This window comes from Thrips palmi, unplaced genomic scaffold, assembly GCF_012932325.1.
Source record: "Thrips palmi isolate BJ-2018 unplaced genomic scaffold, TpBJ-2018v1 HiC_scaffold_2, whole genome shotgun sequence".
Classification (NCBI taxonomy): Eukaryota; Metazoa; Arthropoda; class Insecta; order Thysanoptera; family Thripidae; genus Thrips; species Thrips palmi.
The window spans coordinates 2,932,832-2,952,609 of record NW_023144629.1 but is presented as its reverse complement, the minus strand read 5'-3'; the positions used below and the strand labels follow the sequence as shown (position 1 = coordinate 2,952,609).

Sequence of the window (19,778 nt, the reverse complement as noted above, 5' to 3'; positions counted from 1 at the left end):
GTTGAACACTAAGCGTTTCTTGAAATTGAACGAGGAGATATTCCCCACGAAATGCATAATCTATCTGCTTTTACAACGCCTAATAACAAAATCAATAATCCAACACGGCCTTGTTGATGTTCTGCTGTTTACCTGGCTCTACGACGTCTTGGCTGGAGAAAAAGTAATCATTTCGTGTTCCAAAAGTCGATTGCATTTTGGGAACGGTTTCCGTCTTTGGGCAGCTCAATCTTCCTGCAGACGAACTCACTGCCAGGGCGGGGATTTATTTGGGTTCAAAGTTCACTGACTGTGCCTAGGCGTGATGTCACCTCACGGAAGTGAACAGCTGTCCAAGTGTCACTGATCCTCGGCCCTCGGCTCGTTCAACATGTTCGACATTTGTTCTGTCTCTTGAAAAATAAGCGGCCGACCTAAGAAAACTTGAAGTGATTTCCTTCGCATTTGTTTGGTAAGTTAAAGAAAGTACTGCCCAGAATGTCACGCCAATTTCGCAAGCTGTCTTGTTTTTATTGTTATCTGCACAGAGGTTAAAGGTTCTCATTTTTTATTTTTTTGGGGTAGGCCCCTTCTTTGTAAACATCATTTGTTTTGATCCGTCAACGGTTACTTGCTCCTAAATTATCGAACTTTTCAAACTAGAAACTTTCTGTGATTTGGGTTACTCTTACTTACACAAACCAGGAGCTTCGCTTAACCGACAATGTGTAAACATGTCAAGTCAGCGTAGTCTTACTCAAAAATGTGCATCTATAGTTGTTGTTTATTAATTTATTTTATAACCCAGTAGATTTTTCCATCGCATTGGTAACTGAAATCCTTAAACCACTTTTGGATGGATAATTTAACCTTTAAACAATCTTAGATACCACTGGCCTTGACATTTGAAATTATTTTACTGAACTCTTTGCAGCGGACCTCATCATGGATCTGTTTGAAGATGATAATATAACCACCACTCCATTTCCTTACTATCCTTCAAATAAAACCACTTGTAATTACATTAATAAAACTGAATACCAATACGTTGACCACTGGGAAGGCATACCTGAGAATGTTTTACTCAATGTGGTATCGTGGCTTGTAAGTATGCTTCAGAACAAGTATCTGTGAAGTAGTTTATGAATGTAGATTTTGTCTATAAACTTGTTTTGATTTCCTTTCCAGATTCTTTTGACCTTGTTTTCTGTGCTCAGAAAACGAGCTTGGAATTATGGGCGAATAGCACTTGTTCAGAAAACAGAAGAAAAGTAAGATGGACTTTCTAGTTTGAATTTATTCTATTTGTTATTTGTTTAAATGTTACCTCATATCAAACATTTTGTGTATTTTCTTACAGATGGACACAGCTATTTTATGGAGCTGTTGATGAAGGTGTTGGGGCCAGCGAGCTTGAAGACTCGGTGGCATCACTGGACTCCTCAATCCAGATTGATCAAGGCTTCTGCAATTGGCTAGTTGCCATTTTCAAAATCAAGTAGGCTTCACAATCACTTACAAAACACTCGATTAGACTCATCATATTATTTATTATTAATGCTGTTCTTGTTTTGATCAGGGACAGCAATATAGCTCAAAAATGTGGACCAGATGCTATTCAATATCTTCAGTTTCAAAAGCACATAATCTTATATGTAGCAATTCTCACTGTGATTTCACTAACTGTGGTGCTGCCTATCAACTTTCAAGGAGAAATGCAAGGTGACGAAACAACATTTGGTCACACTACTCTCAGCAATCTGACACCAAAGTAAGCCACCCATTTTTTTCTTAGAAAGTATTTAATAAATAATTTGAAAAAATATATCAATTTGATAATATTTTCAGCTCTCCTTTGCTATGGATCCATGTTACACTGGCTATATTGTATCTTCCTTTGGGAATAATCATCATGCGCCGTTTTTCCGTGAACATCAAGGTCACAGAAAGAGAGGGTCAGAGACGCTCTCGAACTCTCATGATTACTAACATTCCTCGTAAAAACTGTGACAAAGATGATCTAATGCGGCATTTTAGGTAAGCTGTCTATTTAAATTCATATCGTCAATGTAACTTTTGTAACAATGTAACATGTTTTTTAATTACTGATGGGTGTTTTTGCAGAGAGGCTTATCCAGATGTGCACATTCATGACATTCAACTAGCATTTGATGTTGGTAAAGTGAGCTCATTAGAGAGAGACAGGTAAATGGATAAAACTGTAATTATCAGTTCAACATTAGATTTGTATGGCATTCTTAATTGTTAATATTGTGCTTCATTAGGTCCGATGCTTTTGAAGCAAAAACCTACTGTGAAAATTATCTTAAAACCACTGGACTTCGTTTGGATATGAGACCACACGTATGTGGAAACACATGTTCATGCTGTAACTTTTTTGGCTACTCTCCTACTGTAAGTATTTCACAGTTTTGTTCGTAATTTGTTGCTTTAGCTACTAAGTGCTTATCTTCTCATCACATTTAATAATTTTAGGTTGATGCGCTGGAGTACTATGTGGAAGAAGAGCATCGGTTGCGAGAAAAGGTTGAGTCAGAACGTATTGCAGCATTAAAGAAGCCTCTTGGAATTGCTTTTGTTACATTCATGTCTGTAGAGAAAGCAAAACAAGTTTATCGTCATCACCGTTCCACTTTTGGTTGTGGCCATGACCCCCCACATAGTAGCATGAGCAACAGTCTGAAACCACACAGGTGGCATGTTACATTTGCCCCCTCACCAGCTGACATTTACTGGTAAGTTCACTTTTGTCTAAAAAATATCTACTGTTTTGTTTCCTTCATTTCTCTTCAAGCATGGAAGACTGTATTTAACTGAATATTGTTGGATAAGATTGAAACTGAACTGTCATTCCTTTCAGGGAAAATCTATCCATGCCTTCAAGATACTGGTACTTGAAGGCTATAACTATCAACATTGTGCTTTTTATTGTCTTGTTTTTCCTGACTACCCCTGCTATCATTGTAACATCTCTTGATAAACTGAAAGTGGATGAAAAAATTCGTAAAATGGCAAGTATACTTGAATTTTACCTGACCGTGTGAAGTTATTGTTTTTGTTCAAAAATAATATGATGATTTTCCCTTTAGAGCCCTGTGCTGTCGGAGTTTGTCCCAGCATTGATGTTGGTGTCTGTTGCTGCCTTCTTACCGGTGCTTGTTGGCTACTCTGACCAGTGGCTCAGCCATTGGACAAAGTCTGAACGCAATCACTCCATCATGGTCAAAACCTTTGCATTTCTTCTCTTCATGGTTCTTATCTTACCATCTTTGGGACTTACAAGGTGAGTATTTATGTTGGTGCTTTTCTCTGCTCTTGCTTGCCAAATGTCTAATGTTGTGTTCTCTTCAATTTATTTTGTAGTGCTCAAACGTTTCTGGAGTGGACATTGCATGCCAAAACAGAACCTTATAGGTGGGAGTGTCTGTTTTTGCCGGACAAAGGTGCTTTCTTTGTCAACTACATCACAACTGCAGCATTTATTGGAACTTCTCTTGAGTTGATCAGATTCCCTGACCTCTTCTTTTACGTGCTTCGTCTTTGTCTAGCAAGGTATGTATTAGCTTCTCTCACATCTTATTCACAACACTTGGTTTGCTCTTACTCATTTAAATTTGTCATCTATTTAGGTCTAAAGCTGAAATGCAAAGTGTGAGGAAGGCCATTCTTTGGGAATTTCCTTTTGGTGTACAATATGCTTGGATGCTGCTCATATTTGCCATGACAATGGTTTATAGCCTCTCCTGTCCCCTGATAACTCCATTTGGTGAGTCTTCATACCACATGACTTCTTCTGTTCCTAATCTCTCAGAACTCTCTAACGCAATTTTATTACTCTATTCCAGGGCTCCTGTATATGGTTCTGAAGTACTTAGTTGATAAACACAACTTGTATTTTGTCTATGGGCCATCAAATATCAGCCAACGAATTCATTCAACAGCCATTAACATAGTGATTGTGTCGATTGTGATGTTACAAGCCAGCTTCCTGGCTCTTGCTGTGCTTCGTAAAGGGTTGAATGAGATAGCAATATACTCATTGACTGGCTTAGTCATAACCATGTGTTTCTTTATTGCACATTGGCTCTTCCATTGTTGCCGTGGTTTCAGCCCAATTGCATATCAGGTGATTGCAAAAAAAAAAAATTGTGATTTAGGTCAAATGTTGTTCTATGTATTATGTTTGGGTGACTAATGCTCTGTGTGAATCTTTTTGTTCCCGTGCAGCCTAACTCTCCTTCTCAGTCATCAACACCAAGCCGTGAACCTGCAGCTAACCATCGGTTTGTGCCTCATGTTCTTCAGTCTGAAGGATCTGGTTCACCTTTAGGTGTTTCTCGGTCTTTGAGGAGTACTATGAGTACCATTGCCCATCAAGAGCTCGCAACTGTCCACAATGTGGCTGAAGACCTAAGCAGAATTCAGCAAGCCTGTGCTGATGAAATGGCCCAGTCAGAAGAGGTTGTACGAGTACAAGCCCCTGACAGTAGCACTTCTATTTCTCAAGGGAATATAGTGTTAATTGATGTAGATGGTGCTCGTCGAGACATTGATGTTTAGGCAATGGTTTGGTGATTTTATTAAAGTGAGATTTATTTTTTAAATGTATAAACAGACTTACCACTGCATGGCTGTGCTCCAAAACTCTAATATAAGTGAACATTAATTTTATTATGTTAAAACAGCTTGTTCCTTTTGATGTTTAGCAATACAGCAGGAATGTGTACCCTATTTGGGGAACTTGAAATTATTGACTGTGATTTAATGGCAAAGAATAGGCAGCGGCACCATCGAGGTGCCCTGTTAGTTGTTCCCCTCTATTGTTGGATCGGTAGCATTTGACTGAACAGTATGTGATTTAATGAACTGTGTAACATATTAGAATCAATTTGCGGATGTACATATGATGAACTCATTAATCCAAGACAGTTTTAACTTGAGTTTTATGCTTGTTAATTTGAGTAGGTATCTATTAGAAGACATAGCTCACTGTTTCATTGTTTGTATATTGTCAATTATCGTCTTCATATGGTTTGTAACTTAGTCCTTCCAAAAATATAAGTCGTCTTCTAGCAAAACTAGTCAGCACTCAACACTATTTTGGCTGACCTAGTTGGTTTTTGCAATTTTAGCACAGAAATAGGAGAGCTGTACATTTTCCCCCTATATAATTAATTTTAGATTCCTAGAAAATATTTGATCCTTAATTTGCATTTAATACATAGTAATAATATTTGTTAGTTGGTTGCCTTTCTTAGGATTGTCGTGGAAAGTAGCCATGCTGTAGGTATTTTTATCTGTACGGACTTAAATGTGTGATATTTTGTCCTTCCTCTTACATACACAGGATATTGCTTTTGGTTAAAGCTTTTCTTAAATTGCCTCTTGAAGTTCTTGAGCTTAGTGCTTTACTGTTAGTGCATCCCTGTGGCTTGTTCCTTGTGAACATCCCATTTTGTTTCAGCAGAGGTAAAATGCACATAGTAAAGCTTGCAAGCTTATTAGTAATCTTTGAAAGAAAAAGACAATTGTGGTCCAACTAGCTAATTACTGATTTTTTTGGAGCATGGCTTCCTTATTATCTCCTTCCTCAAGAATTTGTAGTTGTTGAAATTTAAAAAGTTTTCCAGGTCAGGAATGAAATATTTGCAATGTTTTCATGTCTTCAAAAGTATTTATTCTTTCCTCGCTTTATTCTTTTATTCTTTACTGTTTTAGCTTACCAAAGAAAGTATCATGTTTTATTCAACCAAATGCTGTTTTCATGAGATGGTTGTACCCCATTCTTAGGTCTGCAAAAGCTAAGTTTTTGCAGCTTTTGTGCAAATTTGCTCGCTACTATCATAGTTCTGTTAGCTCATTTATTCTTGCAATTCCTTCTTCACCCTTTTCATTTAAGTTAACTGTGCTGCTATGACAAAATTGCTGTGTAATTTTGGTTCTTCCAAAGCTACTTCATTGCATATCACTGATTTAATCATTTTTGACTGTTTTGCATGTGGTAACTATTAGCCCTCATTATTGTTGTATTACTAACTGATGAGTACGTACTTCTTTTTTACATGCATGTTACAATTGCCAAGGTGTCAAAGGGAGTTATATTGTGATATTCAAATCTCCTTTGTTGTGAACAGCAGGATTGATTTGGTATCTTGAATAACAACGCTTTAAATATATGTATTGTTTTTTTGAGGGAGCTTATACAGTGTCCAATCATATAATGGGTATTATGAGATTATCACACTAAGGAATGTGTTTTTGTATTTCATGAAATAAAATAGGGTCCTTTGACATTTTATGTTTTTATGTACAGCCTTGTTTCATTTCATATACCTTAGCACATTGAACTTAAATTTGTAACATGTGTTGTGGTATTAAAAATGGTACTTGCACAGACTACCTAGAACATTGGTTTAGCTTTCCCTCAACCCACCGGGAGGTGCCCCATACACTCACAGTGGCTGCGACAGTGGTGCCGCCCTGAGGCGCTCTGGGGCACTGTAAGCATTACTGTTGATGGAAGTCTTGATTCATGATCATTGATGATGGGTCAACCTTCTGCTCCAAATTTGCAGTTACCCCAGACAGAAGTGGAATACAGACAACTGTGCATTATTGAACTCCCCAAGAACCTCCATTTTGTCTACATTACGAACAATAGCAACAATTCTGTTTACAAACAAATTGATTGACTTAAGACTTAATGGCACAGGGCAACCTAAATATTTTCCATACGGGACAGCCTTAAAACTTTGATTGTACACATACAAATCTACCACTCCACTTTCAGAAACAATTAAACTTCGTTGAATAACAGCACATTTTTCAAGACATACTTTCATGACGTGGAGCTCTGTTTTGTCCACCATGGTCATCCAATATTTGGGAAGAACTGACTCAAGTTTTCTTTTTACTTTCAAAAATAATGTCTGAAGTTTAGTGTCTGTACTTTCTTCTGGTCTTGTAACCTTCAGTGTCTCTGATTTGATCCTAGTTCGGTAGCCCTCCGGTGCTGTCTCCACAGTTGCAGAGCTCTTCGGGATTTCACTTACGTAATCATGATCACAAAGAACCTAAAAATAAGAACCAAAGAGTTAGAAATCACTCATTAAGCTTGTTTTCTGAGACAATAACTAAACATAACATACCGAAGATAGATCGGAAGTTGGAACCTCAGGGGTAGTGACAGTTTCTGAAATCAGCTTCTGCTTTTTCTGCTTTTGAGGGCGATTTCCGCTCTAATGAAAAGCAAATAAAACTCAAGTTAGGCAGTCATGAAGGGTTATCCAAGTATGAGCAAAAAGTGCAAAACAACACCGACGTGATTGTCATGGTTTTTCCGCCTCCTTTTTAACTGACGGCCAATACGCCGGCGTTTTGATACCTTCTTCGGGGGCTTTCTTTTACGTGGGGGCTCGGGATCTGTCTTCATAATTGTGCTCATTGGTCAAAAATTTCAAAAATTTCCTGCAAAATGAGGTTAGCAAAGTGTAAACAAACTGAGGATGTACAATGCTGAGAAGGCAAAGTTGATAATAATCGCTATGAAGATACCTAAAGTCGACGCCGAAAGTCACCAAGAAATATTATCCAGCCTCGCAATGGATAAATATGGCTTATTATATTTTTTATGGCCACAGTAAGGGACAACAACAAAACAAGGAGTGAGAGAGAGAGACAGCAGACAGCAGACAGTCACCGTAAACGGAAACGGACGACGCTGGCGCGAGCGCCCAAGCGGCCGGGCCATGGCGCGAACTACAATTGAGGTGAACGGGCGGGCAAGCGAAGGGAAGGCCCATACAAAGCTTTGCCACACGCCACCGGGATGTGGGGATTTTCAAAAATAAAGTACTTATGTAACGGATTTTTTTTTCTGGATCCTTGTTGCCGTGTCGCCCGTCATCCCGGTGCATCTCCCGTAGGTATTCCCCAAGGAGAACAGGTAGTCAAAATCTGGTCACCACGACATCAAATGATGGAACGGCCCCTCTAAATGCGAGGGAGACAGAGCGGCGGAAACGACTCTCGGAACCAGTCTGCTGGGTCGCGGTCCTCGCGGCCGAGGTCGCCGAGGTCGTGACGACGCATGCAGCCCGGTGCTGAGGACCTCGCGAATTCCCACAGGCAGTGCACTCCCTCTGTCTCGCTCGCACTCATGTGGCGTCGCACCCGCGTCGCGCGAAGGGGTGCGAGAGAGAGAGAGAGAGAGAGAGAGAGAGAGAGAGAGAGAGAGAGAGAGAGAGAGAGAGACAGACAGACAGACAGACAGACAGACAGACAGAGCTAGCGTTGCGCGCTAATCCCGCTCCATTATGGTAATGTTGCTCAGCCAACGACGCACGCCCTAATCCGCCGAGCGTAACGCGGCTGTGATTTTTTTTTCTGGAAAATCACTTTGCGATGGAAGAAAGCCGGAAACGGAGGCAGACTCAATTCCACGGATTGGAAGGAAAGGCAGTGAGAATTCTAATACCGTGTTGCGCTGCGCGTGTGAGTGAGAATGAGAATCTCGAATGAGAATGCGCGAGGGAGACGGAAACGGAGATTAGCGTGAACCCAGACACGGTTCAAATTGTGGCCGCGCGGCCGCCGTAGGCTCGGCCAGGCAGCCGTAGGCCTCCCCTCCACCTCTGCTCCATACACGCCGACGTCCATGCACATGAATGGGCTCTGGAATGAAATGAATGCAGAGAAGGAATTGAATGAATCAAAGGATGAGTGAAGGTCGCCTAATCTGGCCGGGCGTTGCAGACACACGCCCGGAGCGCGGCAGCAGCGCGCCTCACCCGGCCGTCGCGGACGGCTCGGCCAGACCTCCCCCGTCGTCTGGCCGTGGTCTGGCCGGCCGTCTGACTGCGCGTCGCTGTGGCTGTGGATGCCTCGATCCAACTCGCTGTCCGAACACCTACAAATTTTACCCGTGTCCTCCATCGACCAGGCAGGACTTGGTGTGCACGCACGCTGCGCTGAAAACCTTGCGAAGTATTTTGATCATCTTCTACAGATTGTACTTACTTCGAAAAAAGTTCATCATTTACGAACTATTTCTTTTTTGTAAGCTTGCGTTTAATCAACGCACACTGTTATATGAAGCTACTTTACTTCGCAAGACTTAGATTGTTAAGGTTTTCAGAGTGTGTCTTGTGGCTTTCAAGGGTGGTTTAATTGTACAAGGTGGTCCAGAAAGTGGCACGAAGTCTCCACCGATGCATTTTCAGTGTCGAACCGAGGTCGAACCGCACGCAAGGCTCGGTGGAAAATTCCTAAAGGACGTCCCTCGAAAATCTGAACAAAATGAGGCATCTGAGTTGTCTCTGGCGGTTTCCTCATCGTTTGGCCCATCCCTGGGAATGCCCAAGGAGTAAACCACAAATATGCGCGTAGTCAAATCAGCCGAACATGAGAACGAGGCCCAAGGATGGGAAGGGAGATGAGCGTCTGGCTGCGTGGCCCGAGTGGGCCTCACCACGGCTGGGCGAGGCGGGGTGGGGCGGGCCCGATCCTCCTCACTAAGCAGCTAAACCAGAAGAAGAGCAAAACCTCTTTGATTCATTTCCCGGCCATGAATTGTTTATCGCAAACCGGCGAACAATACGTGTCTGGTTGCGCTGCGCGATGCTGCGCGTTTGCGCCGGGTGGTCTCCGAAGCGGCTTCGGCGTCGTGACTCGGGCCGCACGGCCGCCGCACTCATTACGGCGCTCCGAACCACAGGAACGCATCTCGGAGGCAGCCAGCCGGGCCGAAATCGAAATCCTCCGGCAGCAGAGACCCGTATGGAATTGGAAATCTGGAAACGGTCTCTTAGAGGTCTTGTTCTCGTCTTCCCGGGAAGACGAGTTAGCGAGCACGGCCAGACCGATTGGAGACTATAAGTAGACCGATGTAAGACGAGTGCCAGACGAGAACGCGGTCCGTGCGGCCGTCTTCCTCTGGTCTTCCTGCAGTCTGACCGTGGTCTGTCTGCCGTCTGGATTTGGTGCCTTTCCAGACCAGATCCAGACCAGATTCAAACGAGATTCAGCCGCCTACATAAAAACAAACACGCGAGTGGCGGACACTGCGTATCGAACACAGACTGTCCGCGTCGGAAACCGGTGCCCCATGCCGCTGGGCCAGAGCGACATGGTTGAAGAGGGGGTCGAGCGGAGCCGTAGTGTATCTGATTCGACCGGCTGGGTGGAAAGAGCAAGTGCCGCCCGAACTCTGAAGTTCTTCCCGTCTTCTAAAACAACGTCTCCCCCTACATCGCGATCTGTGATCGCGGTTACTACTAAGGCGCAAATAAATATTGTTACGTCCCTCCTACACAGACGAACCTCTGAATAGAGTGCGTACGTAGTGTTGTTGACTAGAAGACGGGAAGAACTTCAGAGTTCAGGCGACACTTGCTCTTTCCACCCAGCCGGTCGAATCAGATACACTACGGCTCCGCTCGACCCCCTCTTCAACCATGTCGCTCTGGCCCAGCGGCATGGGGCACCGGTTTCCGACGCGGACAGTCTGTGTTCGATACGCAGTGTCCGCCACTCGCGTGTTTGTTTTTATGTAGGCGGCTGAATCTCGTTTGAATCTGGTCTGGATCTGGTCTGGAAAGGCACCAAATCCAGACGGCAGACAGACCACGGTCAGACTGCAGGAAGACCAGAGGAAGACGGCTGCACGGACCGCGTTCTCGTCTGGCACTCGTCTTACATCGGTCTACTTATAGTCTCCAATCGGTCTGGCCGTGCTCGCTAACTCGTCTTCCCGGGAAGACGAGAACAAGACCTCTAAGAGACCGTTTCCAGATTTCCAATTCCATACGGGGACTGATTCCGAGAGTCGTTTTCGCCCGCTCTGTCTCTCTCGCGCTCGTGGACGCCATGTCTTGGTGCGAGAGAGACAGAGCGACGAAAACGGCTCTCGGAATAGGTCTGCAGGAAGACAGGTAACCCGAGAGACGTCGTCGCCCTCCTCACCTCATTTCACCCGGGGTGACCGCCGCCGCCGCCACCGCCGTGTGTTGTTGTCGACTCAATATGGTTGTCCGCGGACGCTCAATAAAGCACGCATGCGGCCGTGTGTGTGTGTGTATGTGTGCCGAGGGGGAGGGGGGCAACCGACCACACAGTTATACATGGTGTGTACAGACGAGACGACGTCTTTGTGGAGATATGTCGTAAGATCGCTCTATTGAGGAGAACGCGATTAAATGCATTCTTAGAAGGACCAAAAAGCACAAAGGGAGGCCCGACGGCAGGGGGCGTGACGCGGGAGGGGGAGGGGGGGGGGAGGGGCCAAGGGAGAGGAGGAACGCCGGAGGCGCCAGCGGGGCGGAGGGGTGAGCAGCTCGAAGAAACTCGACACCGGCTCCCGAGGGTCCTTCCCGCCACGCCTTCATCTTGGAAGAAGGAGAAAGAGAAGAAGAAGAAGAAGAAGAAGAAGAAGAAGAAGAAGAAGAAGAAGAAGAAGAAGAAGAATCCAAAAACAACATCACGTCATCATGCAACGAAGTAACCCGAATTGTGTCAAGAATCGGCTCCCTATCAGGAACTGTCATATGGATGCCACTTCGATATCATCATCTTGACTTTATTGTGGTCTACCTGGTGAGGGGGACGGACGACTGCATCAATCCGGGATGCATATGTCGAATTTGTCGAGCTTTGAAAAGTCGGTTCACGTTTTGTCGCTGTGTGGTTATGGCATCAGCACCAAAAGTTTAACAAGTTTGACAAATTGTCGTCAGGTGGGCCATGTTTTTTATGACACACCATGTATAATAGCTCCTGTGCTCCCCGGCATTTTATTCTTTTTTCCGTGTGTGCGTACGCATGTGTATTAGTGCGCGCGTGTGTGGTAGTGTGTGTGTGCCGAGCCTCCGGGCCAGAGCAGACCCTTGCCTTCCAATTGAATTCCTTCAAATGGAGAACAGGACTTACTCGGTGTTTGTATTGACATTGGCACGGGCCGGGAGAGAGAAGAAAGAATGCAGCTGTACGGTCGCTACTGTGGCACGCAGGCCAAATAGAGAAGGGAAGATGGAAATGAATTCTAGCGTGCAATCAGATCGCTGTGTCAACGCTAGCGCCGCCCCGGGGAGAGAGAAGGAAAGAATCCAAAAGAGAAAGGAAAATGGCGCTGTGGTTTGGTTTTGTTCCCTTTCGCCGGGAACTGTGGAACGATAAGTCTCCTCGGTTTGGGAGCTGTACTGCAGCAAAGTTTGTCGAAACGGTAACAAATGTGTAGAAATCACCGTTTGGGCTGACTTTAGGCAGCCACTGCGTCTAATCTAAGGCGGCCAATCGTTCTCCCTCAACGGGTGGGTACTCTTTGGGCCTTCCTTTAGAACACCTTTGTTACGGAGTGCGATTGGCCACCTTAGTTTGGGAGCGGTATTGCAGCAAAGTTTGTCGAAACGGTAACAAATGTGTAGAAATCGTCGTTTGGCCTGACTTTAGGCAGCCACTGCGTCTAATCTAAGGCGGCCAATCGTTCTCCCTCAACGGGTGGGTTTCTCTTTGGGCCTTCCTTTAGAACACCTTTGTTACGGAGTGCGATTGGCCACCTTAGTTTGGGAGCGGTATTGCAGCAAAGTTTGTCGAAACGGTAACAAATGTGTAGAAATCGTCGTTTGGCCTGACTTTAGGCAGCCACTGCGTCTAATCTAAGGCGGCCAATCGTTCTCCCTCAACGGGTGGTTACTCTTTGGGCCTTCCTTTAGAACACCTTTGTTACGGAGTGCGATTGGCCACCTTAGTTTGGGAGCGGTATTGCAGCAAAGTTTGTCGAAACGGTAACAAATGTGTAGAAATCGTCGTTTGGCCTGACTTTAGGCAGCCACTGCGTCTAATCTAAGGCGGCCAATCGTTCTCCCTCAACGGGTGGGTACTCTTTGGGCCTTCCTTTAGAACACCTTTGTTACGGAGTGCGATTGGCCACCTTAGTTTGGGAGCGGTATTGCAGCAAAGTTTGTCGAAACGGTAACAAATGTGTAGAAATCGTCGTTTGGCCTGACTTTAGGCAGCCACTGCGTCTAATCTAAGGCGGCCAATCGTTCTCCCTCAACGGGTGGTACTCTTTGGGCCTTCCTTTAGAACACCTTTGTTACGGAGTGCGATTGGCCACCTTAGTTTGGGAGCGGTATTGCAGCAAAGTTTGTCGAAACGGTAACAAATGTGTAGAAATCGTCGTTTGGCCTGACTTTAGGCAGCCACTGCGTCTAATCTAAGGCGGCCAATCGTTCTCCCTCAACGGGTGGGTACTCTTTGGGCCTTCCTTTAGAACACCTTAGCTCGACGGAGAAGTATTTCATTCATTTCATTCATTCATTCATTCATTCATTCATTCATTCATTCATTCATTCATTCATTCATTCATTCATTCATTCATTCATTCATCGCGCCGGGATGGTCATTGCCCGCGCGTTGCGGGCCCGACTCCAGGCAACCCAGACGGTGGCACCTCTGGCGGCTGCCGGCCGAAACAGCTCCCGCGTCCCATTTGACTCGCCCCCACCACGCCTCAGTGTCCGCCCGACTTCGCCGCGAAGAGGTCGCGCCGCTCCGTTCCTCTGCCCGCGCTTGCTGCCGGCCGGCCGACGCGAGTCTCGACACGCGCTCGTGGTTGTGGTGGCGGTGATCGCCCAGTGCTTTGTGCCAGTGCAGCGGATACCCTTTGGATTACCTTCCTTCGGACCTTGCCGGCCCGCGCCATGGGCGTGGCGGATGATGTCGGGCTCTTCCTGCGGGCGACCCCGGCCCGGGTGACGGACTAGACGTCGACCAGACGGCAAGCCAGACGGCCTAGACTGGACTGACTCGTACTCTCGCGACTGAGCGACTCGAACCGCGTGCCGCCCCAGGACCACCAGCATGACGGCCTTCGCCTTGTGCCTGCTGCTGGTCGGCGTGGCCGCGCCCCTCGGCGCCCGGGCTGGCGGCGCCAGCGTCGTCGGGGACGTGCTGTCGGCCAACCAGGTCGGCGGCCACCTCATCCTCGCCGAGCCCAGGCCCGCCGGCGACCCGCGCTGCCCCCGGCCGTGCACCTGCTCCGGCCCGGCCGTGGACTGCTCCCGCCGAGGACTGGCGCACGTTCCCACCAACCTGCCCACCAACATCGAACGACTGTGAGTACCAGTCGGGGTGAGAGGGGAGGGGAGGGGGAAGCCGTCTGCAGTGTCGCTGCAGACTCCGGCCGGTGAGAATGGCCGAACCGTTCATGCGTCAGCAAAGGTCAGATACGAACCTCAACCTCCAGCAGGCCGGTGCCGAAACGATGCTTTCTGCCTCTCTCGCACCGCGACGCAGCACCGCGTGAGCGCGGGAGAGACAGAGCGACAGTTCAACTCGGCATCGCTCGGCTGGTGGGGGGCGGACAGCGCTCCCGTCGTTCTGTCTCTCTCGCTGCGAGACGGGCGACAGACGGACGGGCGGGGCGACGAAGCAGAAGCAGGTCGGTCTGTGTTGAGAAGCCGTCTGCTTGCATCGCAAGAGCAAGACAAAGCCCCCGGCCCCTCAAAACTTGGACGGCGACTTCTGCGACCCGCCGGGCCGGGACTAGAGGTGACGCTGTCGCACCATTCCTTAGGATCGCCTCGTCGCTCTGTCTCTGTCGAACTCGAGGCGTCCAGTGTAGGTGCGAGAGAGACAGAGCGACGGAGCAATCAGCCGGCTGGTGGCCCTCGTCACGGGGCGTCGGTAATAATTGAGTCGGTCGGACTGCGACTCCGGCGTCCAGCGGACTCATTCCGAGAGTCGTTTTCGTCGCTCTGTCTCTATCGCACCCGTGGGGCGCCCCGCTTTGGCGCGAGAGAGACAGAGCAACGACAACGACTCTCGGAATCAGTCTGCAGAGCAATTCGGAGGCAGTTCCGCAAATCGGCGTGCTGCGGCGGCTAGGCCGGGCAAGGCTAAGCAAGGCCTCCTCTTGCCGGCACGCCGACGGCGGCACGCCCGGCACACCGGAGGCACGGTGACACTGTAACTCAAGTCCCGGCCGCGCCGCCCGGCATACGCCGCGCATGGCTGCCCGCCCGGACTGGACTCGGAAGCGACACCCGACCACGCCACCGGCTTTCCTCCGCAGGCCGATTCCGAGAGTCGCTTCCGTCGCTCTGTCTCTCTCGCACCTACACGGGCGCCCCATGAGTGCGAGTGAGACAGAGCGACGAAAACGATGAGTCCGCCGCGACCGCAATCTACTCGTACCGGGGGCGGCTGCTGCCGGGCTGCTGCCGGGCTGCTGCCGGCGGCGCGGCCCTCCGAGTGATCAATGAGGTCCTGGAGGCCCCGAAGGAGGCGGACAGGCTCTCGTCTGCGTGTCACCTCCTTCACACTCGGAGGAAATGAGGCGCGGCAACTTGGCTGGGCGGCACGAGGGGCGGCCGCCGTGAACAACGCCCCCTTTTCGTGGCCGCGGCCGGGTCTCGAACCCGCGACCTCTTGGACGACTCTTGGAGTGCCAGGGCAAGTCCAGACCGTCCAGATCACTGCGGTGTCGAACCGGACTTACCTGCTGGCACTGTGCGACCCGTCGGTGCGATATCCGTGCGACCGGCCCGATACCCGATCGCCGGATCTAGACGAGCAACAGCAGCAACAGACTCCGGGCCGCCTGCACCGGTCTTCTGGCCCACTGTGCGCGGCGGGACGGGGCGCGCATTTGAAATGTTCGGCCGCGCGCTAATCCGGCAGTCCGATTCAGCCGGCGCGCCGCGGCCGCTGCAGCACACCGATTCCGAGAGTCGTTTTCGTCGCTCTGTCTCTCTCGCACCCACACGGGACGCCCCGTGAGTGCGAGAGAGACGCAAACGGCCGTCGGAATGAGTGTGCTGCGTAGGGCCGGCGGGGTGCCGTGCTCGCCGCCGTCCGCGAGGGCTCAGCCACGGCCATGCTCGGCGCAGCGCGGTGCCGCCGGGGCCAGCACACTGATTCCGAGAGTCTCCCTCGCACCCACAGGGGACGGCCCACGAGTGCGAGAGAGACAGAGCGACGCCACGGGCGTCGCGGTGCAGCGCAGCGGCCGAGCGGCCGAGCGGCGGGGAGGTCTCTGAACTTGGCCGCGTGGCGGACGGCGGGGCGCGGCGGGGAAGGCGTCCCCCGGCTTCGGTCCGGCCGAGTGCAGCCAGCCCAGCCGGCCTGCAGCACGCCTGCAGTGGGACGGACCACGACGGACACCCACGTGGGTCACTCCCTTGGCGACGTGCTCCGCCGGCACGGCAGACCGATTCCGAGAGTCCTTTCCGTCGCTCTGTCGCTCTCGCACCTGTGCCGGACGCTCCCTGAGTGCGAGAGAGACAGACAGGGCGAGGACAGAACGACTCGCTCTGAGTCAGTCTGCTGCCACCGCCATGTAGGGCCGCATCGCCGTGGTGCAGCCGAGCGGTTCAATTTCGCCCCGGATGGCCGAAGACGCCGTGTGTGTGTGTGTGTGTGTGTGTGTGTGTGTGTGGTGTGTGTGTGTGCGCGCGCGCGCGCGCGCGCGGTGTGTGTGTTTGTGTGCATGCATGCATGCATGTGCATGTGCGTCTATGTGTATGTTCTATGTGAAGGGAAAGGCTTACGTTCCTGGATCCGCCCCTGCACATGGACCCTTTGTGCGTCAACTGGCGACGAGGCTGGCAGCCACCGCCGTCACTGACCGCGATTTGACCGACCAATTGCGGCCGCGGCAGAAGTTTGCGGCCGCACCTCGCAAGACTCTCGGAAGCAGCCTGATGCGGAAGGGAGAAGGGGGAGAAAGGGAAGTGAGGAGTACCCACCTCACAGGGTTTTTTCCGAAAGGTCGCTGAAACTGAATTCGCGGCACTCGTTTTAATGTCCACCCAATTTGCATGCAGATAAGCGTTTTAATTCCCGCTGAAAATATCGGGGTGAGAGGAGGAGGGGAAGGGGAGGGGGTGTTGACGCAGCTCACACAGCCGCCTGGTCCATTTTTTGGAAGGACTTTGGCCGAGGGGTGATGGACTGTAAAGTTTTGTGTGCAACGATTCCGGGAATGTGTCAGAATGTGCAAGATTACTGGTGTTTTTGCCTATAAGCTTACTTACAGGCGTTTTCATGGTTTGAGGTTTTGAGGGTTAGGGTTCGAGGGTTCGAGGTCCGAGGTTCAATGGTTCAAGAATTCGAGGTTCGGCGCTTCAAGGGTTCAGGGGGATCAAGGTTCGACGTTGCAAGTTGAAGGTTTCGAGGTTCGAGGGTTCGAGGTACGGGGGTTCGAAGAGCAAAACGCGCGCGCCGTGGCCGAAATGGACGCTGGCGGCCGTTCGCCCCGCCCGTCGGTGTACCTCATAAATTTGGCCCCCGCGGCACCGCGGCACCGCCACACTGCAGCGCGACGCAGCGCACAGCACGGCACGGCGGACCCTCGCCGCCCATCCCCGATCCTGTGGGCCAACACGCCCGCGCCGCGTCTTATGCGTATTGACTTTGGCGACGCGAAGGGGCTCCGTGAGGGACTCGGTGAGGGACTCGGTGAGGGGCTCGGTGAGGGACTCGGTGAGGGACTTCGGCAGCAGAAAAGATAAAATAAAAGTGCTGGCTTGGTGTCGCTAGTGCGCCTCCCCCCTTCCCCCTCACTCCCCTCCCTACCCGCGCGTCTCCCCAACGCCCTGGCTGCTGCCGCGCTACTTGTGTGGCGGAGTTGTCGAAATTGAATTTACAGTGGGGGGAGAGGGGAGTAGCGATCAAAACCCGCTCCGTTCGACCTCGCGTGACGCTTTTTTTCGGCGCCGCCTCCTCCGGCGGGCAGGGCACTTCCCCGTGTTTTTGCTTGCGTCGCGTCGAGTGTAGGAGTCCTGCTGGGGGGGGGCTAGCCATTGGCAGGCCCTGTGGCTAATGATGTGCAGATGTGTGGCGCCCCCTTCCGCCCCTCGGCCCCTCGGCCCACTACACCGCATTGACCCGGTGGACGCCCCGGTTGGCCTGTCTGCCCCGGCACTATGGCAAGCGCGGCTGCGTGCTTCCAGACCCACAATGTGTGCGCGCCGCCTAATTAAGGGACAATAGGTCTTAAACGCGCCCCGCCCCGCCCCGCCCCGCCCAGCATACGCACGACGCGGCAGGAAGACGCGGCGGCCAGGACGATGACGGCGGCGGAGGAGTGGAAGGATTGATCCGCGCTGACGGAGTGACGGAGTGACGGAGTGACGGAGTGACGGAGTGACGGAGTGGCCCCGTCGACTGAATTAGGCCCTCTGAGCAGGCAGGCCCTCCTAGAGCAAGCCCTTGCCCTGCAGCGGCGCGTTGCCGCGGACAGGTGCTGGGGGAGTTGCCGCAAGTAGTGTGGTGCGTTATTCCGCACACGTACTATTGGGCGTGGCGGGGCGTGGCGGGGCGTGGCGGGGCGTGGCGGGGCGTGGCGCGGGCGGTGTGGCGGGGGCGTGGCGGGGCGTGGCGGGGCGTGGCGGGGCGCGTGGCGGGGCGTGGCGGGGCGTGGCGGGGCGTGGCGGGGCGGGGCGGGGCGTGGCGGGGCGTGGCAGGGCGTGGCGGGGCCCGCTTTAGCACCGTCTGTGTTGTGGCGGCGCCTTCACCGTGTCCGTTTCCTTCATCGTCCTCGTCACCACGCCGTTGTCCTCGGTCGCCTTGGTCGCCGTGGTCCTGGTGCTGGGAGGAGCCCTTGGAAAATCGGTGGTTGGTGACATCCTGAAGCAGAGAGCCAAACCCAATTGGCAAAGAAACCACCAAGAAACGAACATCGACTTGTCTTATTTTGTCACCCGATGATGACAATCGCTAATTTTTTAGTGAGAGGAAATCTAACTGCTTTATTCGATCTGGGTGACGTACTCTTGCTCCTTTTCGTCGCGGTCCTCTCCTCTTGCAAGTGGTGCCGAGGCCCCCTCGCGGAGTTTTCGTGCGTTGCCCCTGGTGTGTGGACCCTCCTGGCGGCGTGGCGGGGACCCTGCTGCTGCTGGTGGTAACTCAAGGCCCGGCAGCCTGTAGTAACACAATAAATCCGCGGCGAATTTATTTGCAAAGTGCTCCTATAAAGTGTAGGCACGGCGCGTATCGATTCCTCGCCTTATTGGCGGGGCAGGCGTCGTTTGCTCGAGGCCGCTGTGTTGTGCCGCCTCTCGTGTGTGTGTGTGGGGGGGGGCAGCCTTTTTCATCTCTAATCCTTCCTTTTCCTAATGTAAAAAAAATATGAAAAATAAAAAAAATACACAGGAAACAAAATTAAAACAAAATTAGAAAATTCTCTTTTTTCTGGTTTTGCTGCGTGCGTGGCGTGGGTGGCGTGGGTGGCGGCGCGGCGCGGGGTCCGTGGGGTGCTCAGGGACCGTGAGGTGACGAGGGCGGCGCGGCGGCGAGGCGAGCCGCTCGTTGTCCGACACAGACAACCGCCAAACAATTTGGTGGGTCGCGCTGACGCACTGGAAGCGGCGAGCGGCGCGGCCCGCGGTGCGGAGCGGAGCGTTTTGTACCTCTTTTGTGTGGCGGTACCACTTGGCCGGCTTCGCGTGTGGTGACGGTGGTCATGCGGCGGAAACGATGAACAGAATGCGCTTGTGAAAAATTGAATCACTGATTCCGTGATTTCGTTTTCGTCGCTCTGTCTCTCTCGCACCTATATGGCACCCCTCGTGAGTGCGAGAGAGACAGAGCGAAGAAAACGACTCTAAATTTTTAACAATTTTTCACTAAACACCGTCAGCGTGTTACACGTGCCATACCCACGATTTAGGTGCACAAGTGTACAAGCACACCCATTCGGGTTTCTTTTAATCTCTTTCTCTCTCTCTCTCTCTCTCTCTCTCTCTCTCTCTCTCTCTCTCTCTCTCTCTCTCTCTCTC

The 19,778-nt window shown here is 50.7% G+C and overlaps 3 protein-coding genes across 4 annotated transcripts in view; 2 read left to right on the top strand and 1 right to left on the bottom strand.

Moving 5' to 3' along the window:
• The first annotated feature begins 147 nt into the window (after positions 1–147).
• On the top strand, positions 148–6,310 carry LOC117646709 (CSC1-like protein 1). The gene is made up of 16 exons (XM_034387839.1): positions 148–163; positions 300–451; positions 914–1,083; positions 1,168–1,250; positions 1,340–1,477; positions 1,559–1,750; positions 1,828–2,016; positions 2,104–2,184; positions 2,265–2,394; positions 2,476–2,735; positions 2,861–3,011; positions 3,090–3,283; positions 3,364–3,552; positions 3,630–3,766; positions 3,846–4,126; positions 4,228–6,310. The coding sequence occupies exons 3-16, from the start codon at positions 925–927 to the stop codon at positions 4,558–4,560; spliced, it is 2,517 nt and encodes an 838-aa protein (XP_034243730.1). The 5' UTR covers positions 148–163; positions 300–451; positions 914–924; the 3' UTR covers positions 4,561–6,310.
• LOC117646710 lies at positions 6,245–7,706 on the bottom strand. The gene is made up of 4 exons (XM_034387840.1): positions 7,555–7,706; positions 7,322–7,467; positions 7,149–7,238; positions 6,245–7,073 (listed from the first exon to the last, which is right to left on the bottom strand). Exons 2-4 carry the CDS (start codon positions 7,442–7,444, stop codon positions 6,576–6,578), a joined length of 711 nt encoding a protein of 236 aa, XP_034243731.1. The 5' UTR covers positions 7,445–7,467; positions 7,555–7,706; the 3' UTR covers positions 6,245–6,575.
• A 5,817-nt stretch (positions 7,707–13,523) lies between these two features.
• The window catches only part of LOC117647080 (protein slit), a 120,537-nt gene continuing 114,282 nt past the window's right edge, over positions 13,524–19,778 (top strand). For both annotated transcript variants that reach the window (XM_034388589.1, XM_034388588.1), the window contains exon 1: positions 13,524–14,111. In XM_034388589.1, the coding sequence (XP_034244480.1) occupies positions 13,858–14,111 (254 nt within the window). In that variant the 5' untranslated portion in view covers positions 13,524–13,857. The remainder of the gene's footprint in view (positions 14,112–19,778) is intronic.

Coding starts and splice junctions, on each gene's coding strand:
- LOC117646709 (XM_034387839.1), top strand. CDS start 925: ATGGATCTGTTTGAAGATGATAATATAACCACCACTCCATTTCCTTAC. Junction 1,478..1,558: donor GTTGCCATTTTCAAAATCAA/GTAGGCTTCACA, acceptor TGTTTTGATCAG/GGACAGCAATATAGCTCAAA. Junction 3,553..3,629: donor CTTCGTCTTTGTCTAGCAAG/GTATGTATTAGC, acceptor TCATCTATTTAG/GTCTAAAGCTGAAATGCAAA.
- LOC117646710 (XM_034387840.1), bottom strand. CDS start 7,444: ATGAGCACAATTATGAAGACAGATCCCGAGCCCCCACGTAAAAGAAAG. Junction 7,239..7,321: donor GGAAAAACCATGACAATCAC/GTCGGTGTTGTT, acceptor GCTTTTCATTAG/AGCGGAAATCGCCCTCAAAA. Junction 7,074..7,148: donor CAACTTCCGATCTATCTTCG/GTATGTTATGTT, acceptor TCTTATTTTTAG/GTTCTTTGTGATCATGATTA.